This window comes from Brachyhypopomus gauderio, chromosome 13, assembly GCF_052324685.1.
Source record: "Brachyhypopomus gauderio isolate BG-103 chromosome 13, BGAUD_0.2, whole genome shotgun sequence".
NCBI lineage: Eukaryota > Metazoa > Chordata > Actinopteri > Gymnotiformes > Hypopomidae > Brachyhypopomus > Brachyhypopomus gauderio.
This window is the reverse complement of record NC_135223.1, coordinates 20,183,500-20,202,047: the sequence shown is the minus strand read 5'-3', so window position 1 is coordinate 20,202,047 and position 18,548 is coordinate 20,183,500. Positions and strand designations below refer to the sequence as shown.

Below are 18,548 nucleotides of genomic sequence, written 5' to 3'. Positions count from 1 at the left end.
TTCCCTTGGACCTCAGTCTTTGTCTGCTACTCTGTAGAAAGGCTGTTTTACACAAGTAAATATGTGTCAAGAGTACTAAATAAAAGATCATAAAACATTTTAAACATCATGAAAATGACTCATTTCTGTAAATCATTGTCAATGTCATTTTTTAGTGAACTTGAGATGTGTTGAGGTTGTCAGATAAATAGTATGTATTTTAGATGAATTAAAAATATTGAGAATGTTATGAAAGTTTGGGATACTTTTTAAATACTTATTAAAATTATTATAGCAGTACAATTCAATAGCCAAACTAGCCAAAACAAAATCTGCAAAAAAAAGAGAGCACAGAGTAATTTGATGGTTAAGGTAGCATCAGTCTGGATTTATTATATAGGCGTTGTCCTGAGGACCAATGATTAGTGCGACAGTTTGTCAGTACCTTCATGAGAATTTGTACATTTGTACAGCTTATATATATATATATATATATATATATATATATATATATTCAAATTACTTCAACATAGAGATCAGTTAAGTACACTGGATTGGTAATTGTCATGTTTCACGATTCATAAACATGCTTAATTTTGCTTTTTTTCCCCTTCTTTTCCCCTCTTTAATCACTCATCTTCACCTCATTCCTGCTCTCTCCACTCTCACTCAATCCCGCCTCTCCACTTGTGCCCTCGTTTATTCCTTCATGCAGCACTGGAGAGCAGAGGTAGGTGCCCTGTTGTGTGCAGGCCCCATGGGGCCGGGCTCCTTCACACACCCTGCACGATCCCCTCTCTGCCCCCTCTGTCCTCCTCACCTCACTGTCAGGCCACACAGGGCCACACCTTCACTTTGAGCCAAGCTCACTTTGCTTAAGGTGTCTGGGGGGTGAAAGCAGCCGTTCACGAGACCACATAAGCATCACCAGTGTGTGACTTTCACCATCGCTTGTTGCATATTGTTGTAGTAACCACTAAACCCGACACGAAATGTGATTTCTTGAAACGACTTAACAATTTCAATATTGGTTTGCCTGTTTTGTAATATGTCATTAAATCACTGCTTGGTTTCACTGTGTCTTGAGGCCTTCTTCATAGTTGTGTGTATGTGTAATTATGAGAGAGAGAGTTAAACAGGGAGAGGGAGGGTTTTGTCACTATTTCATTAATGCCCTCAGAATCTAATAAATCATTTGTCAAAGACAGTAGCCCACTTTTGGGCAGGTGTGTCTGTACTGAAGATGAGGCCTCTCTCCTGCCTGGGGGTCTGCATTCCAGCTCCGATCACGTACAAAACTGATGGTCTTGTTTGGGTGAAGCCTGTTGAACACTAAAACCAAATGCTAAAGCTTCAGTGGGTTTGTTTTCCAGATGCAGGATGCAATGTATGTGCAATGTGCAATATCTTTCTTGATCCACATTGTATTCTATGTCTCTCTGCACTCAGGCCCAGCGTCATGTGACTGATCTATACGAAGACCTGCGAGATGGACATAACCTGATCTCTCTGCTGGAGGTGCTCTCCGGGGAGACCCTGGTGAGCATGTCTGCTTCTGTGCCTGTGAACAAACCTGCTGAGCCTCCTCAGCCCAATAGCAAGAACTAATCCCACACCCAAAGAGTCTCAGCCTAGCCCTCAGCTCCAGAACCACAACTAGCCCTGCATCCAGAGTCTCAGCCCTCAGCTTCTGAAACAGAATGAATCCCGCACCCAAGGAGTCTGAGCGTAGCCCTCAGCTCCAGGACCACAACTAATCCCACACCCAGAGTCTCAGCCTAGCCCTCAGCCCCCCAGCACCAGAACCAGATACCCATAGTTTGAGCCTAGCCCTCAACTCAACTGAGCCTAGCTCTCATCCTTATACTGCTAGAGAGAAATTGACTTTTTTTAATCTTACATCAGCAATAAATAATTGACTGATTGATTTTGCTTTAAACAAAGAAATATGAAACTCTTAAAATTGATCTGTGCTCATTGTAATACAATATTTAAAATTTTAAATGTTTAATTTGCTAAAAAGTTGTCTTTTTTATATTCAGCAAAGAACCTCAGCTGATGAAGGTTTTATTGAATCACACCCAAAACACTGGGTTTCAGATTTTCCATGCAAACATTTTGGCAACTCTGACACCATGCTGTAGAACTGCTCTTCCCTTCGACCATAACTCATTAACTTCACTCTTTGCCTTCTCTCTTTGAAGTGTGTGCCTATTTGACTCCCTCTCCCTTCTCTGCCTCCCTCTCCTATTCCTTCTGTTCTTCCCTACCTGTTGAATGCTGACCTTTGACCTGTTCCCCGTGGCCTTTGCCTCTTCTCTTTGCACTGCTCTTGCTGGGGCTAGTCGAGGGAGAGGGACGTTGTGAGGAGCTTGCGGTTGGTGAGTGGGTTTGTCTTATAGGTGATTTTCTCTCATGTGACAGCATGGGACCATCAGAGGATGAGGTCATTACCTTGGTCAACTTCTGTTGTTGACTTTGTAGTTGAATTGTATGTGTTGCCCCAAGTAATAGATAAGCTATATAAAAACAAACAAAAATGGATTCAGTTTGTCAGAAAGGATGGACATTATTGGAACTATTGAAATGGGATTACGATTTCCATAAGAAACATTGAATAATCCAATTTTAGTTGATTAGCTAAAAAGCTAAAACAAAATTTAAAAGTTTCAATTTTTTTTATTTTCTTTTTACAATAAAAAAAATATATATGATGACAATAAGCTGGTGGCTTGCTTACTCTAGTATTTGATTCCAATTCACCAATCCAAAACATTTTCTAACTTAAAATACCTAGATGTCACATTAGAAACATGAATAATGACATGAACTTAGTGACAGAGCCTGGCTGTTTCTTTCGCTACTAACTGGGTAATTGGCTTGCCAGTTGCATGAATTAGTCATGCTCTTTCTCACTCTGTCTTCATTTGTCTGAATCTTCACCTCATGTTTTGGGTGTGTAACCAATGCCGGTGATACATCAAACAAAAATGTGTTTCTTCTTGTAGTAAATTGCTTCAGTATCTGATTACCCCCCTTTGGCCCCTAATCCTTTAAAATTATCTGTCTCAGTGTTGTGTCTTCTAGTCTTTAAGCAAATATCTGTTACATTACTTGGTATTACTGAGATTAAGAGGAAGTCTGTTTTCATGAGTGCTTCTTCATCATGGTTCACTTTTTATCAGCCATGGTCAGTGGAATCATAAAGTACAAGAAAGCAAAGAAAGGACAAAGACCTGCTCCCTGCATTCTGTTCTTTCTTTGACTCCCGTCCACCTGCATTTGCCCTTTCTGACACCTCTCTTCTCTTTCTCATCCCCCCAGCCGCGAGAGAAGGGACGAATGCGCTTCCACAAGCTGCAGAACGTAAACATAGCGCTGGATTTCCTCAAACACCGACAGGTACGAGCGATCCACACGGACACAGAAGCCTTTGAAACCCCACGATGTCCATATGACGGCTTTGAAAGGACGTTTCTCAAGTTGCTGTCATGTTGTTCACTTATGCCCATCCCAGGTCAAGCTGGTGAACATCAGAAATGATGACATAGCGGACGGAAACCCAAAGCTCACTCTGGGTCTCATTTGGACCATCATTCTCCACTTCCAGGTCTCCAGCTCAGTCAGTATTAAGTTCCAATACCATTTATCTCCACTGGTCTCCTGTCCATTCTGGGCCAATCAGTCTGAAATGACTCCATCCTTTGGGGGATTTTGGGTCATGGTAAAATGGTATTAATCATACACTCATTTATTTTCTAAGATTCATTTCTTTCTCTTTTTCTAATGATTTTGAAATCATGGGTCATGGGTCACTGTGATCTAACTATAAACTATATCTAATCATATAACTATATCTACTCACTGAAACTACTACGAGGAATCTCTCTCTCTTGAAGTTAATCATTTTCCAAGCTAATTTCCAGTTTTGCTTGTGTGAAACTGCTGAGCTCAGAACAATGAGATGTCATAACTTGTCACTCAGACATCTGAAATACACTGGTCAACATGTGTTACAGTTTTACTCCATGGGAACCCATTTACTCCATGGGAACTTATTTTGGCTCATTGTGCCTCTGATGACAAATGTCTGATTTTTCCAAGTCCAACGTGGTGAGTCAGACAGTGTCTGTTGCCGATAGGACCACCATTTGGGTGGAGTGTCTGGACTATGGAGAAGGCTGATGGAGAACATAAGGAAACCCTTCTGAGGATGACTCATCTGTCTCATGAGCGTTGAAGTTATGACTTTAAGCAGGAAATTAAATAACGCAGGACTTAGATCCCATGCTGGGGTCCTGACGCTAGGCTTAAACCAGCATTAACTCCACTGCTCTGTATGATGGTTTATATCACAAAACACATGTTGACATTGCAACATCTTTGATTTAAAATGAAAACAAATTTAAACAGTACTGCAGTTCCTTTACTCTGGTTTCATGCACACCATAATCCTTGAACAAAACAGAAGTCAGATGTTATTACCCAAACAGCTGCATTATATTTACCCAGTTTCCCCCTCAGCATGGATCATTTCAGTTTTGCTAAGGTTCTCAAGATGACAACCTGGAGGTAAATGGTATTCACTGGAACATTTTTGATCACTCCGTCTTTGGAAGTGCATGCACCTCTATTTTATTTGGAGATTCCCAGTGATTTCCCAGTGATTTCCCAGTGATTTGGCATGCTGGTAAACTTTTAAATCATCCATCCTGAACATAATATTCCATGAAGTTAAACTGCCTACTTGCTTGCCTAACAGATTTCAGACATCCAGGTGAATGGGCAGTCTGACGACATGTCAGCCAAAGAGAAGCTTCTGCTCTGGTCCCAGCACATGGTGGAGGGTTACCCAGGCCTGCGCTGTGACAACTTCACCACCAGCTGGAGGGACGGCAAGATCTTCAATGCTGTCATTCACAGACACCAGTAAGTGCTGGTCTAGGTCACAGATGACCCCCAAGAGCTCAGTGATGCCATCTGTTTGGGTTCCCCTTATAGCTGAAGTTTAACATTGCATTATTACTGTGTCCTTTTGAGTAAGGTTGAGAGTTGAGGTCAGTTCAATAACCCAAACAGATGGATGTTTACTCAGATGTGATAGGATGAAGAGCTTTTACAAGGAGTGTCTGAGAAACAGAGGTGTCTGGCTTATATCGTGCCTCATTCTTGAACAGACTTGTGTTTAATCCAGAGGAATAAGATCCCCTTATTAGAAGCCAAATGTTTCAGTAATTGTTGTAAAGTCTGGAATGCTGGCAGTATAAAGCACACCTATGTGACCAAGCAAATAAATGAAAGTTTCAGCAACTTTGAGGAATACATACAAAAGTATTTATGATTGTAGTGCTATCTGCATCAGGAAATATATATATATTTTCTCAAGCAAGTTCTCTGTGTGTTTTTAAAGTAAACAGTAACCTGGCTCCTATATAAGTCACTGTTTTTCTGTGGAGCTTAAGAGGACAAAGGTGGGAGAGGCTGAATGGGTGGAAGTGAAAGGTAAGAGCAGGGCAGAGAGAGTTAAAGAGAGGAGAACTTTAGGGCGTGGTGCGTGGGCGGTCATTATGAGAGGGTAGAAAGGCATCCCCGCAGGGCACCATTCTGTAGAGCATTAACGTGTACCTGCAGAGCTTGGGCACGCCCTGTTTCTCCTCCGCCTCCACAGTGGCAGAGGGCTCCGTGCCTGTGAGACACAACCACCTTGTGCAGCGGAAAGAGCTGTTTTTCTGCAGAAAGAGCAAGGAGGTTTTTATCTTCAGCTGACAAAGATGATGGGACCCACCGAAAACTCCTTTGTCAGAGTCTGAACTGGTTGGCTGTGCTTGTTTTGCTGGACGGGAATACACATTCCTTGATTGGATTGAATGTGCACTTTTCGAGCTCTGATTAATGCGTTGTGGGGAAGCCATTTGAGAACTTGAGAGATATGCATTCTGCATGATACGCTGCTCTTCTGAAGAGGTCTGGGACTGCATGCATGGGAGAGAGAGGAGTGCAACAGCAGTGACATCCAGGCACCACAAGGAGGCGTCATTTCTCAATGATGTGAAATGCTAAACTGGTGGATTGTGGCCATTCCGAGAAGCACTTAAAGAGGAATTTGCTGTTGTGAAGTGCAGTAACAAAGGTGCAAAGGCGTCGTACAAAATTGGTGATCAACAAAGTACACCCCTATTTTGGGAGCAGGTTATCTTCTACGTACTCATATTCTGAGTAGAAGCCACCATGTTCAGCCTGAAGAGGAGGCTGTCTCTGAAGAAGCGGCGGGCCAACAGCAGCAGCACCATGGGCTCCGTGAGTGACATGGAGGACCACGTGGTCATGCTGTGTGACGAAATCCCCTGCCAGGGCTCTCTGGACTCGGGGATGGGCTCCCAGGGTGCCGGGGCTTGGTCCACCAGGGAGTTCTTCACGGCCGACGCCGAGAGCGGGCTAGGCTGCAGCTCAGGCAGCCTCTCTCCCAAGCTGTCGGTTAGGGTGGATGATGGAAGCCTGGGGTTGGTGTCTCCACCCGGTCCTGGAGACCACTATGCTGTGCGCTCCACCCTACACGTCAAAGAGTTGTACCGGTCTGAACTCTCAAATCTCCCTTTATTATTTATCAGGTCAAATTAGCAAACAAATGATCTTGTTGTCCTGATATATGTAACTGGACTAGTCCGTACACTATTAACGCCTGGGTTCCGATGTTTTATTCTGCAATAGACTGGTCTGTTGAATGCGTGACATGTGAATGATCGCTGTACGCCTCAGGAGACAGATGTTAGTAATTATTTATGGGCCAGGTGGTTCCTTCATTTACAGATGTCAATATGTTGGGCTTTGCATACCAGATAATAACTTTACTGAATCCTTCTCATCCTAAACTAGCCCATATATTGGGAAATGTTGATTTAACAAGCTATGTAAAGAGACTTCATGAATAAGTATGATGTTTTCTGCTTTAAAGCTGCACTAGGTACACAGTCCAGCTACAGTGTTTACAGCATAGCTGAACATTTTAGCTTGTAGGTGCATATTATGGAATTTGCTTGGGAGCTCTTTTCTTTGATACAACCCATGTAACCTATTCAGTGAGTTACAGTGTGCACAAAGTTTCCTTCTTGAATGGTTTTGCAGATCACAAAACTTGACATGGTCTGAGCATGTAACAACATGTCCAGTCCCTCATTCTGACTAAAATGCCTGTCAATATAAACAGTTATCATATTCTCTCATGGGTCCCATCACACAGATTTGCCTGTGTCCTGTCTGTTGTCCTTTAGCTCAGCTCACCCAGGCCCTCGCGGTGCTGCTGGTGCAATGTTCATGCTGGTTTTTCTCCGCAGGCCCAGATACATCGACATGTCAAAAGTGTACCGCCAGACCAACCTGGAGAACCTGGAGCAGGCCTTCTGTGTGGCGGAGAAGGAGCTGGGTGTGACTCGGCTGCTCGACCCCGAGGGTGCGTGCTCCCTTTTCCGCTAGCTGTTGTTTATATTTTTCCTGAGAAATTTCTAACAGCCAGCAGTTTTAATAGCGATTCTGTTTTCTAAACATCCTCAGATCTTCCGTGTTCATAGAAAAATTGAATATTGATTGGTCGATATGTTTTCAGATGTTGACGTGCCTCACCCTGATGAGAAGTCCATCATCACTTATGTTTCTTCTCTTTATGACGCCATGCCACGTGCACCGGACGTTACGGATGGCGTCCGAGTCAATGTGAGTTTTCAATCGCAAACAATAAGAAGGTGTTGTGGATGGCCAGTGACCTCTTTAGTCAACCCTTCATAAACACGCTAACTTAATGAGATGGTGTCCATAGCCTGTATTTAAAAACTGCGTGTGTGTGAGCAGTGAGGAAGAGTGGTTCTTCTGCCACTAAGGTTGTGTGTGTGTGTGTGTGTGTGTGTGTGTGTGTGTGTGTGTGTGTGTGTGTGTGTGTGTGTGTGTGTGTGTGTGTGTGTGTGTGTGTGTATGCAGGAGTTGGAGCTGCGCTGGCAGGAATACTATGAGCTGGTCACCATCCTGCTACAGTGGATCAGACACCATGTCATCATCTTTGAAGAGAGGAAGTTCCCTGCCAGCTATGAGGAGATAGAGGTGAGGGTCAGGCCAAGCCTGCTCTATACATTTATACTGATGCACATATCAAAGTGCTTTTCCTGTGGTATATTACAACTGGCAAACCTGTTTTTATTGGTGCATTAAAATATTGCACCAATATTGTACTGCAAGTACATTATCTTCAATATATTGCAATATAGTATCAGTTTTGTGCCTTTTTTGTGACTAGTTTATGGGTGTGTGTGATGCAATCAATAGACATGTCTAATCAGTGAGATCATCCCATCGGAGGACACGTCAGTATGAGAAGGCAGACATGCCTCTAAGTGCTGATTGCTTTCGCTGATCATAACACGCTTCAGTGGTTGTTTCCTTGCAGGTAGCTGTATGGTCCACCCACATAAGGGTGTATCAGCTCTGTAGTACAATCAAGACCTCGAGGCAGGTTTTTTTCCCAGCTAATCTGAAAAAGTCTGTGCCACTCCCGACTGGTTGAGGGTTGGCCAGGTTACAAAGAGTTGGGTTTCCCAAAGATTGATCTGAAAGACCTGCCTTTAATTGTATTATATTTTAAAAGCATAATTTAAGTCATATACTGGCACAAAATGGACATGTGAGTGGTTACTTTGATCCACTTGAGAGTGACAGTAAATATTACATTTTTCCCCAGTTGTGTGAATTTACTGTCTAGTGTGTAAAGACTATTTGCATTCAAATACTCTTTAGGCCAGTGTTTGTTATTGTTCAGCGCAAGCTGTGTTTATCTCGTTTACAACACGACTGAAACCGTGATCCTGTGAATGAACCGCATAACGCCGGTCACTTTGGCAGGAAGTCAGGATGCTCTGTGTACTCGGTAAAGTTACTGCTTCTACGTGTTTGTGTTAGTCAGACATGTGAAACAAAATTGCTTTTGAATTACAGATCCTGTGGCGTCAGTTTTTGAGGTTCAAAGAGACTGAAATGCCAGCCAAAGAGTCAGACAAGGACCGTTCCAAACATATTTACCAGTCCTTTGAGGTGGGTGTCAAATTTCCAAACACATATTGTGCATCTGGCATATTAGCTTAACCTGTTGTTTTAGTTTGGGCTCATGCCTCAGTGATTTGATATCTGTTATGTCTAAATAATATGTCATCACAGAGTGCAGTTCATGCTGGTCAGATCAAAGTGCCTCCTGGTTACCACCCCATCGATGTGGAGAAAGAATGGGGAAGACTTCACGTGGCCATTTTGGATAGAGAAAGGCTGCTTAGAACTGAGTTTGAGAGGTGAGTGATGATATTAACCTTATGTGACGAGAGTCTGATTGCTCACCCCAGACACGTGCTGTAATGTCATTTCAGGATTCTGGTTCTTTGAACCAACCTCTTCATTTAGTGACTTGTCTTAATAGTGACATGACATTTAGTAAACAAAACCCGATAGGAATCAGATGACCATGTTAGACAGTTTTCCTCCTGGTGTGAGACCCTAGAAACGCTTCATGTCTAAAACCATCACTTCAGTGCCATTAGACCAAGCTTTCGTGTCAATTCCCTGTGTCTAGTCTCTACTTGTGTATTAGAATAGCCCATTTGTCTAATGTTCTAAATACTTTGCTGCATTTTGGGAGGAATTTGTTTTGTTTTTTTCATATTTGCTACACTCTACAGGACTACAGGACATGTACAGCAAATGATTTATGTAGCCATATGTTCGTAAACATGCACTGTGATGAGATATAATTGGAGACAGTTAGTATCCTTCATGTGATGGATATGGCATGTTGTTTAGGGTTCATGCTGGTCACAAGGCAATAGCTTTACTTGTGTACTAGGAAATACTGCAGCTCTCAGAGAAGATTCTTTCATTGGCCATTTCACTTTGCCATGGAATGACTGACCAAGCACCTCAGACGCTTGGCTCAGTGCAAACAGCAGCTCTGTGCAGCCGAGTCGCATGACAAGTCAAGACTGTGGGTCATGAGCATGTTCTTGGTTTGGTCTTTTCGATGAAGAACTGAGAGCTTTTGGATAGTCATGGCATTCGTGACAAACCCATATGGGTTGGAATACTTGCTTCAACCAGGGGGGCAGTGAGTGTTGAGTTTAGAAAACCTTTCTCCGTCAGTAGTGATTATTCATGTGTTTTCTTCGTTTTTACTCTGTTCTATTTAATCTTCTTAATCAGTATTCTTGCGTTTTTATATTTTTCTTGTGTCTTTATCTTAAAAACTGTTTAACACACACTGGACTACTGGTTTCACCCGTAAACAAACAAAGGACTCGTTTATTAATGGGTTCATGTTGTGATGTGGCACAGGCTGGAGAGGCTCCAACGAATCGTCAGTAAAGTGCAGGTGGAGTCTGGAGTGTGTGAGGAGCAGCTGAACCAGCTGGAGACTGTCCTGCAGTCGGTGAGTAGACCCAGCACACAGCAGCACACAGGCAGCTCTGGGGCCGTTCCTCCAGGCCCCCGCTGTGGAGAACAACACCAGAGCAGACACTCAGCAACTCTGCCCTAATGAGATCAGCTGAGTTTCTGACTCACCCTCTCTGCACATTCCTTTCCACGCTGAAGTTAAAGCTAAGCACAGTCCATGAAGGGTCTGTGTATTCTCCATTTTCTCCCTGCTGTCAGTAAGAGTGATATAGGGTGGAGATGTTGTAATTGGTCTGTCACTGCCGTAGGACATCCGACTGCTGAATGCAGGAAAGCCGGCCCAACACTCGGCTGAGCTGGAGAGAGACTTGGACAAAGCCGATGGCATGATCCGGCTGCTCTTCAATGATGTGCAAATTCTTAAAGACGAGCGCCACCTTCAGGCTGAGCAGATGTACCGCAGGTGGGAAAAAAAGTTCAGATTTTATCCTCTCACAACTCTCAGGAATATCTGAGGATAAATACAACACGAAAACCGTCCAAAGATGTTTCACGAGGTCCTTTCGTGGTAGAGCTGATTCCAGGAAGGTATGGAATAACTGTAAAATCTCCCCTCACAGGGTTTACCGTCTTCATGAGCGCCTGGTGAACCTGCGTAGTGACTACAACCTGCGGCTGAAGTCGGGTGTGGTACCTACCCAGGTCTCCCTGGTTCAGACCCAGGTGAGCAGCCAGCGCATGCGGCCCGACCTGGATGATGTTACGCTGCGCTACATCCAGGATCTGCTGGCTTGGGTGGAGGAGAACCAGCGCCGGCTGGAGACAGCAGAGTGGGGCTCCGACCTGCCCACTGTGGAGTCGCAGCTCGGCAGCCACAGAGGTCTTCACCAAACCGTGGAGGACTTTAAAGCCAAAATTGAGCGGGCCCGAGCCGACGAGGTAAACTGGCCCTGAGGTCCAATTACTCAGACCTGAATACTCTGTGGGAAAAGTAACATAAGCGCTCCTTTACATTTAATAGATGCATTGCATTTGTTACATCTGTTACAATTAGTAGATTAACGGCATTGTTTTGCATATGTAACATTTGCATTTCTGGTGTGTTTCAGAATCAACTCTCCCCCGTCAGCAAGAGTGCATACAGAGAATACCTGGCCAAGCTGGATCTTCAGTACGCCAGGCTCATGGTGAGGGTCGTCTTCTCAGTCACTTGTCATGCCTGGTGTTGGTTGGTGGAGAGCGCCGGTGTGGTGACGTGCTGGGTTGTTTCTCCACTCCAGAACACATCTAAGTCCCGTCTGAGGCACCTCGACCAGCTCCACGCTTTTGTCAGTGCCGCCACCAAAGAACTGATGTGGCTGAATGACAAGGAGGAGGAGGAGGTCAGCTACGACTGGAGTGACCAGAACACCAACATGACCGCAAAGAAAGAGAACTACTCTGTGAGTCACACTGAATTCATTATAAATCACCTGTTTGTTTGTTTGTTTGTTTGTTCTTTTGACATGTGATACACCTGAATGAAGAGGCCAAACTTTCGGTCCGTCTGAAGGATAAGAAGAGCCTTACGTGTTGTAGAATGTTTGGAGTTCACCGCGTTCTGGTTTGGTTTGGCTTGTTTCATAATTTGGTGGTTGTGGCACAGGGACTGATGAGGGAGCTGGAACTCAGGGAGAAGAAGATCAGCGACATCCAGACCGCTGGAGACAGACTGATAAAGGATGGTCACCCGGGCAAGAAGACCGTTGAGGTGAGAGGCAGTCTGGGCTATTCTGCGTTGAAGGGTTTGTGTTTGGTCCAATGGCCTTTAGCTCATGCTCTGCTTTTCTCCCAGGCTTTCACCGCAGCCCTGCAGACCCAGTGGAGTTGGATCCTTCAGCTCTGCTGTTGTATCGAGGCTCATCTCAAAGAGAATACTGCATACTACCAGGTCAGCCAATCTAGACTACTCCAGTTTATGTGGTAGTCTTTCACTGTAGAAGCATATGCCCATTTTGACCTTTATAATAAGTATAGGGATTTACTTTAAAATACTCTTGCTTTACTTTCAAATCTCATCGATTCCTTCGACAACCTCTCTGCAGTTCTTTGCTGATGTGAAAGAGGCAGAGGAGAAGATGAAGAAGATGCAAGACACAATGAAAAAGAAGTACACGTGTGAGCGCACCACCACATCCACTCGTCTGGAAGACCTTCTGCAGGACGCTATGGTAGGCCCACACGACACCTTCAACCAGGACTGTTTTGTGCGCCTCAAACAAGCATCCGTACATGCTGGCAAAACGCTTACGCTGCATCACATCCTGCAGGAGGAGAAGGAGCAGCTGAATGAGTTTAAGACTCATTTGGCTGGACTCAACAGGAGAGCCAAGAGCATCGTGCAGCTGAAGCCTCGTAACCCCACCACACCCATCAAAGGCAAACTGCCCGTCCAGGCTGTGTGTGACTTCAAACAGATGGAGGTAAGCAAAGCCTCCTGCCCATGTACCAGGCCCCGCCTGCCCGTCTATCTGGCCCCGCCTACCTGTGTTCCAGGCCCAGCTTTGTGCAGCTTGCTTATGTTATTATTTCGTTTGTGAACAGATCACTGTGCACAAGGGAGATGAATGCGCTCTTCTGAACAACTCACAGCCCCATAAGTGGAAGGTGCTAAACCGCTCAGGCAGTGAGGCCACTGTCCCATCAGTATGCTTCCTCGTGCCGCCGGTCAACAGAGATGCTGTGGAGAGCGTCTCAAAGTGAGTGGACACGGCTGCAAACCCAAACCAGGCATAATCGCTGATTAAAGACCTCTATGCTTTTGGTCTTCCCTACACATACACCATTTTGTATACTGTTGATAACTGCATTTCAAGGTTTAAAAGTTTAAAGACTTTGTTGTATGGTTGTTTTTTTCTCTTGCAGTCTGGATACGGGACTCCAACAGATGTCGACCCTGTGGCTGAAACTGCATGCTGACATGAAGGGCCTGCTGTCCTGGCAGTACCTGATGAGGGACATACAGCTCATCCGCTCGTGGAACATCACCATAGTCAGTTCTCCTGCACTCTCTACAGTGGACATTATGCATTTGATGTACTTAAATCAGTGTGCAGTGTAATACACTGAGTGTGTACAAAACAGTCAAATAGTGTACATGACTTCATTGTTCACAAATGAGTTTTTTTGTCAGTGTAAAGGAAGCTCCCTTTATCATGTCTTACAATTCACATGAATGAATTTGACAGATTATACAGTAATTTTATATTCTACAAAAGGAAAAAGCAATGTATATTACAACTAAATAACAGACCTAACTTTACATTCTGCAAAGTAAAAACCAACCATACTATGGTCTTTAACCTGGTGATATTAACATTATATAAAATCACGTACATTGAAGGAAGAGGAAAGGCACACAGAATCCCCACCTCACTGCTTAAAGGGGTTGTGTGAAGAACATGTTTCTGGTGTGCATGTCTTGTAGCTGAGGACAATGAAAGTGGATGAGTACCGGCAGATTCTGAGGAACCTGGAGCTTCACTACCAGGACTTCTTGAGAGACACTGCAAACTCCCAGCAGTTCAGTCCAGAGGACCGCATGCAGATGGAGAAAGACTACAAGATGACAACACAGCACTATGAGAATCTGCTTCGGACTATGGAGAAGGGTGAGTCCCCTCCCCCACTCCCTACATATCTTTACCCTTAAAAACATGATTAGCTCAAGGTAATGACACAATCCTGTGATGGTCAGGCTGACATTAGTGTGTATTCTGTGGTAACTGTGGAATTCACCTTACAGGACCAGTTGTCAAACCACAGGGTGAGTCTCAAGTGACTGGAGGCTTTTGCAGGCAGTGATTTTGTTATCCGCTCCAAAAATACAAACATGAGATTGTGGTTCTCATTGGTTCATTCTGTTCGCTTGCTGTTTCTCAATGTGCTGTATCTCAGTGTGAGAGCATGGTTTTTTGTCTCCTCTGTATACAGTCTATACTCATGTTTGTGATTCTATCTTATATCTTCTGTCTGGCAGATTATGTATTTTTCTCAACACAGTGGCAGACAGAAATATGAACAACCTGAATGATTTTCAAATATTAAGATTTATTAGTGAGTGGAAACTCAGTAGAGTCCAGTAGAATAAATGCAACCCTCTAAAGTAATTTTATGCTGTGGTTGAATGCTTGTGGAACTTTGTGAAAAGAGTGAGGTGCATGCATGTTTGATGCTACACAAAGATCATTCTGGATCGCTCCTGATTATGGTGTGTTCTAGTCAGGGGTTCTCAACTCTAGTCTTGAGGAACCACTGCTAAACACAGCTTCTGGTTTCCCTATGTAATCCTGTCCATGAGGATTAAGAGAGGTGGCTTAGGTGGTTTAGGGGAATAAGGCAAACATTAGTCTGTGCAGGGCAGTTTTCCCTATGACTGAATTTGAGAACCTCTGCTCCAGTTTACCAAAGATGTTGTCCAGAGATGTGATGAGTTGGATGTGTTTTACACAGGTGATCAGGATGAGTCTGTGTGTAAGAACTACATCTCCCAGATTAGAAACCTGCGCTTACTGATCGAGGACTGCGAGTCTCGTACTGTGGCTCGCATCCGTCAGCCAGTGGAGAAAGATCCACTCAAGGACTGTCTCCAAAAGACCACAGACCAGAAAGTAAGGTTCAGTCCTGGATTCTGCTGTCTCAGCAGGACAGGCAACTTAATATTAATAACAAGAAGAACTGTACACAATAATTTTACATAATAATTACATTTCTGTGTCACTTCTGCAGAAAGTACATGTTGAGCTGGAGGGCATTAAGAAGGACCTTGGTGTGGTGGCTCAGAAGGCAGAAGAAGTTCTGGTGTCTCCTGAGCAGTCCAGCACTCCAGTCCTCCGCTCTGAGCTGGACATCACCCTACAGAAGATGGACCACACCTACAGCTTGTCTTCAGTATATCTAGAGAAGTAAGAATTGGTCCGGGCTCTTTTTGAAACTCCGTTTCTGGTATGATTGTCTGTGACCGTCACTGCCTCCTGGAGGTCTGCGCAGTAATCAGATCATTTAAGAAAACTGTTTCTGTTCCAGGCTTAAGACAATAGAGGTGGTGATCCGGAATACACTAGGGACTGAGGACATTCTCAAGAAGTATGAAGATCGCCTTCGTGAGGTCTATAAGGTGCCCACCGATACCAAGGAAGTGGATACCTACCGTGCAGAACTCAAGGCAAGTTAAAAGTCCTGACATCGTCAAATATTTGGGGCATGCATCCATGTGAATTAACATTTTTTTAAAACTCCTGTTTGCCCATTAATTTTGGCAGAAAATGCGTGGAGAGGCAGAGGGCCAGCAGCCTGCATTCGATGCCCTCGAGGGGCAGCTGGTCAAGGCCACTGCAGTGAGTGAGCGCATGTCCCAGGTGCACAGAGAGAGAGACGCCGACCTGGACCACTACAAGCAGCTTCTGGGCAGCCTGCAGGAACGCTGGCACGCCGTCTTCGCCCAGGTGGACCTGCGTCAGCGTGAGCTGGAACAGCTGGGCAGGCAGCTGGGGTATTACCGCGAGAGCTACGACTGGCTCATCCGCTGGATCGCAGATGCCAAGCAGCGGCAGGAGAAGATCCAGGCCGTGCCCATCACTGACAGCAAGACACTGAAAGAACAGCTTGCTCAGGAAAAGGTGAACTTGTCCTTGGAATATTACCGTTTAGACAGAAATGTATCAGTGCCACACAGTGTATTCCTCTTCCGTGGCATTTGAGAATGTGAAAACACAATGAAATGAATTCTGTCTTATTAATATGCTGAGGTATTTCTGTCTTATTAATGCTAATGTACAGAAACTTCTAGAGGAGATCGAGAAAAACAAAGAGAAAGTAGACGAATGTCAAAAATATGCCAAGGCTTACATTGACACCATTAAGGTAAGTGGCACGAACATAGACATTTTCCACATATTTTTTTTTGCTTTTGCCGTTTGACTATTATTGCTTTTGCCATTTCCCATTTAAAAACCTTTTACAAACTGACCTTTTGCAGGATTATGAACTACAGCTGGTGGCTTACAAAGCCCAAGCAGAACCCCTGACATCTCCTCTGAAGAAAACCAAGGTGGAATCTGCCTCTGACAACATAATTCAGGAGGTTTGTGAAAGCACAATAATTGTTGCTATTACTTTACAATTGTGCTTACATACTGTAAATCACCTGTAGTTTTTTCTAAAAGCAAAGCTCCGGTGTATATCGATAACATGTCTTTAAAAGAAATTTACATTTCAAATATTAACATAGTCATATTTTCCCTCCATAGTATGTGACTCTGAGAACTCGCTATAGTGAACTGATGACACTGACCAGCCAATACATCAAGTTCATCACAGACACACAGACCCGGCTTGAGGATGAGGAGGTACGTGGCATTTCCAAGGGACTGAACTCTACTAAACAAAACCAACACATTAACCCTTTCATAAACTACTCACCAGGAAACAATCACAAATATTTAATGTATGGATGACTGGACAACCATTTGCCATGTACTGAGGTGTACCATTGGAAACACATAGCAGGAACTGTTGAAAGAGCATACTACTAGAGCCATAAATGCACATTAAAACCATAACAATAAGACATCATTAATTATTCATTTGAGGAAAGAAAGTGTCATTACATGCAAAGAAAGTCAAATGGAAAATCTTTTCTGTTTTGAGGCACGCTTCAACCCTCAATAATATTTTATAGTCATCTGCACGACTGTAAAAGATATTTTACAGAAATATTTTAATTGTCTTAGATCAGTTTGATCACAAATCACAGATGGTATGAACATGATGCCATTAATTTGTGACTTGTATTGGTTAAAATGGCTCAAAAAGCTGTGTTGGGGGATGTGAAATCACAGTGATTTGTCACAGAATTAACTTTCTCCCGATTCATGAAAGGGCACTGATTTAAAAAACCTTGCAGAACATTTTAGATTTTTTGATGTTCAAATTAGTGCCAGCAATTAATCATAATATTGTATTAGATTTGCGGACATGAGATATATATTTCATATATTTGCCATGATCCCGAATGATGCCCTGGCAGCCATGTTGTTGATGTGTCAAAAGCTGCTTTTTGTTTATTGTTTACTTTTCTTTTTCTACTTGGCTCTTTTTCACTTGGTATCTAAACCCTTTGTATGCTTCAGACCGGTTTCTTCACTTTCACTGAATAACAGATTCCTTTCCCCATTTCTTTCTAACCCTAACCTTTATTTGTTTGCTTCTCTTAACTGCCTGCCAGTGCTTTGTCATGATGATTGCTTGTCTTGTTTGGGCACTAAAGAGGTAAAAATGTCACTCTGCTCACTCCTCTATATTTCACTCTGCTCACTCCTTCATATTTCACTCTGCACACTCCTAGATATTTCCCCTATCCTTCTCTAAAGCCTGATTTCACATGAATATGAATGATGAGATTATCTGATTCTCACTGCTTAATTCCAAGTAATATCAGGACACATTTTTGATACCACAAAAAAATGGCTGTATTGCATTCCAAAAAATATTGTGTGTGTATAAATTATTTATCTGAATGTTTGAAGCAGGAGAATTAGATGTCTTTAATTATTTATGGAAAGCTGTGATCATCTTTTTACTCTTTCTGGCCCTTCTGCTTTACTGCATCTTTCTAGCATTTTTTTTTATGTGAGCATATATTAACATGTCAGTTTACTTTCAAGCACTTTAGTCTTTTCTGTTCTATGGATCCCTTTGAATTGTATGCAGCACTTGGTTGGTTGTCAAGTGTGGTTGTGTTTTTGACTTCTTGTACCACATGCATTTTGCATTATTATTACATTTCTTTTCATTAGGAGAAAAAACACTATAGGTTGTGTTGGTGTGTGTTTAATGTGCATCCAGAGATAGTTTCAACTTGTTTCAAGGAATTTACAGCTATGGATTACTCATTGTGTGCCATGTGTTCAGCATTGTTACCACTAGACATGCTTCTCTCACCCTTGTAATAGGCATTGGAGAGCCAGCATACATGGAACAAATGCCTCATTCGCATGACCTTATAATCTAATAGTGAATGTTGTGAAAGAAATGTCTCTTGTCTCCATACATTAATTATATCACATTGCCATAACCCAAATAATTGCATATTGTTTGCGTTGTTCTCAGAAAAC

At 43.3% G+C, this 18,548-nt stretch overlaps 1 protein-coding gene across 19 annotated transcripts in view; it reads left to right on the top strand.

The window, feature by feature from the left end:
• plecb (plectin b) overlaps positions 1 to 18,548 on the top strand; it is a 100,711-nt gene that overhangs the window by 69,831 nt on the left and 12,332 nt on the right. For 4 of the 19 annotated variants that reach the window (XM_076971618.1, XM_076971604.1, XM_076971621.1 and 1 more), the window contains exons 3-33: positions 695 to 709; positions 1,429 to 1,518; positions 2,325 to 2,360; positions 3,304 to 3,381; positions 3,497 to 3,601; positions 4,742 to 4,908; positions 7,311 to 7,426; positions 7,580 to 7,686; positions 7,948 to 8,067; positions 8,956 to 9,051; positions 9,175 to 9,302; positions 10,336 to 10,429; positions 10,704 to 10,858; positions 11,016 to 11,334; positions 11,505 to 11,582; positions 11,676 to 11,837; positions 12,041 to 12,145; positions 12,230 to 12,325; positions 12,480 to 12,605; positions 12,705 to 12,857; positions 12,979 to 13,133; positions 13,300 to 13,426; positions 13,862 to 14,045; positions 14,180 to 14,200; positions 14,887 to 15,044; positions 15,163 to 15,338; positions 15,460 to 15,598; positions 15,696 to 16,052; positions 16,213 to 16,296; positions 16,412 to 16,516; positions 16,683 to 16,781. In XM_076971618.1, coding sequence (XP_076827733.1) covers positions 695 to 709; positions 1,429 to 1,518; positions 2,325 to 2,360; positions 3,304 to 3,381; positions 3,497 to 3,601; positions 4,742 to 4,908; positions 7,311 to 7,426; positions 7,580 to 7,686; positions 7,948 to 8,067; positions 8,956 to 9,051; positions 9,175 to 9,302; positions 10,336 to 10,429; positions 10,704 to 10,858; positions 11,016 to 11,334; positions 11,505 to 11,582; positions 11,676 to 11,837; positions 12,041 to 12,145; positions 12,230 to 12,325; positions 12,480 to 12,605; positions 12,705 to 12,857; positions 12,979 to 13,133; positions 13,300 to 13,426; positions 13,862 to 14,045; positions 14,180 to 14,200; positions 14,887 to 15,044; positions 15,163 to 15,338; positions 15,460 to 15,598; positions 15,696 to 16,052; positions 16,213 to 16,296; positions 16,412 to 16,516; positions 16,683 to 16,781 — 3,951 coding nt within the window. The remainder of the gene's footprint in view (positions 1 to 694; positions 710 to 1,428; positions 1,519 to 2,324; positions 2,361 to 3,303; positions 3,382 to 3,496; positions 3,602 to 4,741; positions 4,909 to 7,310; positions 7,427 to 7,579; positions 7,687 to 7,947; positions 8,068 to 8,955; positions 9,052 to 9,174; positions 9,303 to 10,335; positions 10,430 to 10,703; positions 10,859 to 11,015; positions 11,335 to 11,504; positions 11,583 to 11,675; positions 11,838 to 12,040; positions 12,146 to 12,229; positions 12,326 to 12,479; positions 12,606 to 12,704; positions 12,858 to 12,978; positions 13,134 to 13,299; positions 13,427 to 13,861; positions 14,046 to 14,179; positions 14,201 to 14,886; positions 15,045 to 15,162; positions 15,339 to 15,459; positions 15,599 to 15,695; positions 16,053 to 16,212; positions 16,297 to 16,411; positions 16,517 to 16,682; positions 16,782 to 18,548) is intronic. The other 15 variants (XM_076971622.1, XM_076971615.1, XM_076971613.1 and 12 more) reach the window with 10 other exon arrangements.